General features: G+C 63.7%; 1 protein-coding gene across 1 annotated transcript in view; it reads right to left on the bottom strand.

Annotated features, from left to right (window-relative positions):
- Positions 1 to 1,853: 1,853 nt before the first annotated feature.
- The window catches only part of TMEM150A (transmembrane protein 150A), a 13,133-nt gene continuing 10,500 nt past the window's right edge, over positions 1,854 to 4,486 (bottom strand). Inside the window, exons 6-7 of the mRNA XM_009888830.1 lie at positions 3,895 to 4,072; positions 1,854 to 2,098 (exon numbers count right to left, since the gene is read on the bottom strand). Of these exons, the coding sequence (XP_009887132.1) occupies positions 1,854 to 2,098; positions 3,895 to 4,072 (423 nt within the window). The remainder of the gene's footprint in view (positions 2,099 to 3,894; positions 4,073 to 4,486) is intronic.

Here is a 4,486-nt window from a genome sequence, read left to right on the forward strand (position 1 = left end):
CCCCCCCCCCCGGTCCGTGACAGCCCCAGCCCGACTCCTCCGCCCGGGGCTTCCCGGGCCCGGCTCCGCCCCGGCGGGGGACAGCGGCAGGGGGAGGCGGGGGACCCCCCGACGGGACGGGACGTGCAGCTCCAGGCTGCTGCATCCCGGGGAAACCTTTGCGTGTCTTCCACCTGCCTGACACTCGGGACGGGGAACGGAGCCCCGGGCTTACGGCTGTCCCCGGAGAGCCGCAGGACGCTTCGTCCCCCGTCCCTTTGGACACTGGCCCCCAAGCCGGTCACTAGCCCAACCCTGCGCAGCGGGGAAGGACGGTCTGCCTCGCCCTTGGCTGATTTTCACTTTTATTGTTGTAAATCCGCTGTTCTCTCTTTATATATATATTTTTTAAACATATATTAGATATAAAAGTCAGAAATGCTCCTCTTCGAACTACATATACTGGTGGATTTATAGGCCGGTTTTGAAAAGGTGGGCAAATCAGGATGCCCAACCTGATCCATACACACAGCAGCAGCAAATGCCCCTCTCCAGGGACAAGGGAAATATTTTATATATATATATATACGTGTATATATATATGTAGACCTATATATACACACACACTTGCACTCGCACATGCACTTATCGCCCTGTACATCCCACCTCTCTGCCCCAGCCCCTGCCCAGGACGCCCCAGGCCGGGGCCCAGCGCGTAGAGGCTGCGGCTGAGCGGGATGGGCTCCCACCAGGGAAGTACTGGCCGGGCTGAGAGCTGGGCAAGGCACCGGAGGACGGATTTGGGAGTCCCAGCAGAACAGGGCGTGGGGTTCCTCTGCTCCTAGAGAAACGCCTGCCCTGTCCGTGCCTGCGCTCCCCGGGTGGAAGGACTGGCAGCAGCGCGCCCCTGGGCTGGGAGACCGGGTTTGGGGGGTGCAGGCTCCCCGGCAGGACAGCTTTAGATGGAGGGGAAATCCACCGCTTTGCAGGCACTGTGCTTGCAGGACATCCTCAGTGTGACGGTAAATGCGGACACCCATTTCCTCACCTAGCTGACCGCCAGGAAGCACGGGAATGCCATGGCCCAGGAGGTGAAACCTGCCTCAGCAATTCTCCTCCAGGCTGAAAAAACGTAGGAAAGTCATCAGCTGGAGGCACGGAAGGCCTTGAGCAGTGACAGCCCTGGCTGGCAGGGCCACGGTGGTCCCACCGGCGCTGCTGGTGTCATCCAGCAGCAGTGCAAGCCTCTACCCCCACCCGGGCGGGCAGGCAGGGAGAGACCCCCCCGCCGCCAGGGGGTGCAGAGTCCGGCACTGCCATCCCCTGCCGAGGACGGGAAAAGGCACTCTGGGGTTTGGACCCTTGGACACAGTCACAGCGGCTGGTGGGAAGGCTTGCCCTGCCTAACCCTGCCCCTGTGGCCCTGGAGGAGGGAGGAACACCGATCCCCCTCCCCAGTGCACCAGGCTTGCGTGGTGAGGGGAGGGTGAGCCCCCCGCTCCCCCGACAGGAGGGGGACTCTGTATGATTGCCTGCGATAGCCCCCAGCTCAGCGGGGGTAACCCCGGAGGCTCAGGGGCAGATCCCGGCTCTGCCGATCGCAGAACCAGTCTGGCATCCCCGCACCCCAGCAGTGACCCCGCACCCTGTGGCCAGGGAGGGGACGGCTCTTGTAGGGGACACCCGCTGCCGGAGGAGCCCCAGCCGCAGCTCTCACCAGGAGGGGAGGGCACCGCACGCCCACGCGTGCACACACACGCACACACGCACCCAGAGTCAGCCGGTGTCTCGGAGACATTCAGGACGGGGGAGTCACCGGCAGAGCCCAATTTGGGGGTCCCCACCATCAGCCTTGAGGCTGCCCCCTGTGGGGGTCAGGCCATGGCCAGGCCTTCTGCATGGCTGTGGATGTGGGACGTGCTGGACACACCGCTTTCGCCTTTGTAACTTTTGGGGGCCCGGCTGGCTTTTAGCAGGACCAGGAAGGTATCCGTGGAGATGGCCCCAAACTCAAAGGTGAAGGTGCCGTAGAAGACCAGGACATCGATGATGAACATCCACTCGCACAGGGCAGCCACATGCTGCAGCACGAAGCTCTCCTGGATGAAGAACACACCACCTGAGGGCATCCCCGTCAAGGAAAGCATAGCTGGACCCCAAGCACCCCACGGAGGACAACATCCCCCTGCCACTGCATCCTGGGGCGGCTGTGAGCAGCCCCCCTCTGCAGGGAACACCCCACCACCCCTAAAACCAAGAAAGCCCACATGCTTCCCCCAGCACTGGGAGGGCCCCGGCATGGGTGAGGTGGTGGCACACGTGCCCAAACCAGCCTCGGTAAATGACGGGACCGATGCCAGGCAGGGATTTTCTGAAGAGGCTGGGACAGGGGAAACTCGGGCTGCAGCCCTCAGGCAAGCCGGGTGCCCGGCTGCCTCACCCTCCCCACCCCCCTCGCCTCTTCCTCAAACTGGGCTGACGCTCCCCGTCTTCCCACAGGATGCAAAGTCAATAAAACTTATCAGCCCTCCCTCCCCTCAGTAAGGGGGTACGGGCTGCTGCATCCCCGCCCCGCAGCATCCCCCATCCCTCCGTGCCACTGGCTGGCTGACCCCAGAGAGGGGGCCTGTTCCCTCTCCCCCAGGTCCTGCTGCTGCCAGAGCTTCTTCACGCTTCCCTCATTCCCACTGGGATCTCTAGGGAAACCTACTGCCAGGGCCACCACGGGTGAGGGAAGAAGGCAGGTACATCCCCCAGCCCTCCAGCTGAAGCCTCTGGCAGCATCCTGCCTTTTGCCAGCGAGACCAAGATCTAGGAGAGCTGGAGAGGCACCGACCTGACCCTCTGCTCACTCCCCCCATCCCACCAGGACAGGTCCCAGCCCTTTCCCCACACCGTCCCCACCACAGTTTGCTGCTTTCCCACTTCCAGTCCGCAGTGCTTACCGAGCAGCATGGCCGCAGCAGACAGGCACCAGCCCTGTCTCCCTTGTCCTTACATGCCCTGCCTGTCCCTCCCAGCTGGCACGGCCCCGCGGCACTCCTGCCCTTCCCAGCTCCCTGCCCGCTTCCTGGTCCGCCCGCCTGCTTGGTGACACAGCCGGACCCTCTGGCACATCCCAGGCCCACCAAACCTCCCCGGGCTCCTGCGCTGCTCGCCCTGGCCAGACCCCAGCCAGCCTCTTTGGGACCTGTGGACACCACATGCTTTTTCCCCTTCCTGCCCAATAACCTCCACCTTGTTTCCCAGTTTATCCCTACCCTCAGTCCCAAATAAGCGCCTGGCTCCCCGGCCACACACTTGGGACCATTCTTCCAGCCCTGCTCTGCCTGCCGCCATGCCCTCCCTCCCCGGCACGGTGTTTGCAGACCCCGGCGCCTGCTGTCCGAGCCCTCCCTCGTGCCGGCGGTGCCGGTGAGCCCCAGCTGAGCAGAGGTGCTGCCACGCACCCGCCTGGCACCCGCACAGAGCGCTTTTGTACTCGGCTTCAGTCATACAGGTAACTCACAGGGACTTTGCATTGCCGAGGGCTCAACATACCTTTGTCTCATTAAAAAAAAACCCCAACAATTAACCGGTCCTTCCACTCTGCAAGGTGTAGGGCTGGAGCCCGCAGCGGTGGCTGGGCTGTGCTGCAGCAGCCAGGGAAGGGCTGGTTTGGGGCTCCCCAGCATCCCGAGAGATGCCCACCAGGATCCCTTCCCCTCCTCACCCCTGCACTGCCCCGATACTGCTGCTCCTCCCGCCTATGCCTGCAGCGAGCTGCCCACCTTCAGCCCCCTGCCCAGCCCCTCCTGGCACTGTGCCTCGCTGCCAGACCAAAGGATGGAGGACATGGGGCATGTACCCCCTGTGAGGACCACCTTTTGCCAGTCCATCCTGGATCTCCTTCCCACATCCCCTTCAGAAGGATACTGAAGACAAGGGTGAGGAAGGCCACAGAGGTGAGGATGCTACGTAAGTGGCCGGTCCAGTACTGCCCGCGGGTTTTGGCCATGCGGTAGGTGAGGATGGACTGCAGGAGCAGGAAGAGCATGCTGGTGGGAAAGGCCACCCCTGCCCCGATGTAGTGCAGCACCTTGGCGTGATCCACCTGCAGGGGAGAGACCATCGGTGTCCGCACCCCGGCACGGCCCCCAGCATGGCTCTGCTCCAGCGGGTGGGCAGTGCCAGGAGCGGGTCCGGGCAGTGTGGAGTGTCCAACTCCAGGCTGAAGAGCAGATTTGGACCTGCTGCTGGGATCTCAAAGCACTTCTTTGCGCAGCTGTGGGGCGATAGCTCCCGAGTCCCCTGGGCCACCAGCCCTGCCGTGCCCAGGGGCACGGGGCATGGGGCAGGGGCTGCCCTCTGCCCTGAGCAGCAGCTGGGGCTGCCTGCACCCCCTCCTGGAGGTCACAGCCCAGCCTTCAGCAGAACGGCTGAGCCACGGCAGGGGCACAAGGGGGAGCGGGGCCAGAGAAGCTTCTCCCGGGGGGGTGGCGCCGGCAGCAGGCTTCGGCCAAGCCGA

This window comes from Charadrius vociferus, unplaced genomic scaffold, assembly GCF_000708025.1.
Source record: "Charadrius vociferus isolate BGI_N301 unplaced genomic scaffold, ASM70802v2 scaffold436, whole genome shotgun sequence".
Taxonomy (NCBI): domain Eukaryota; kingdom Metazoa; phylum Chordata; class Aves; order Charadriiformes; family Charadriidae; genus Charadrius; species Charadrius vociferus.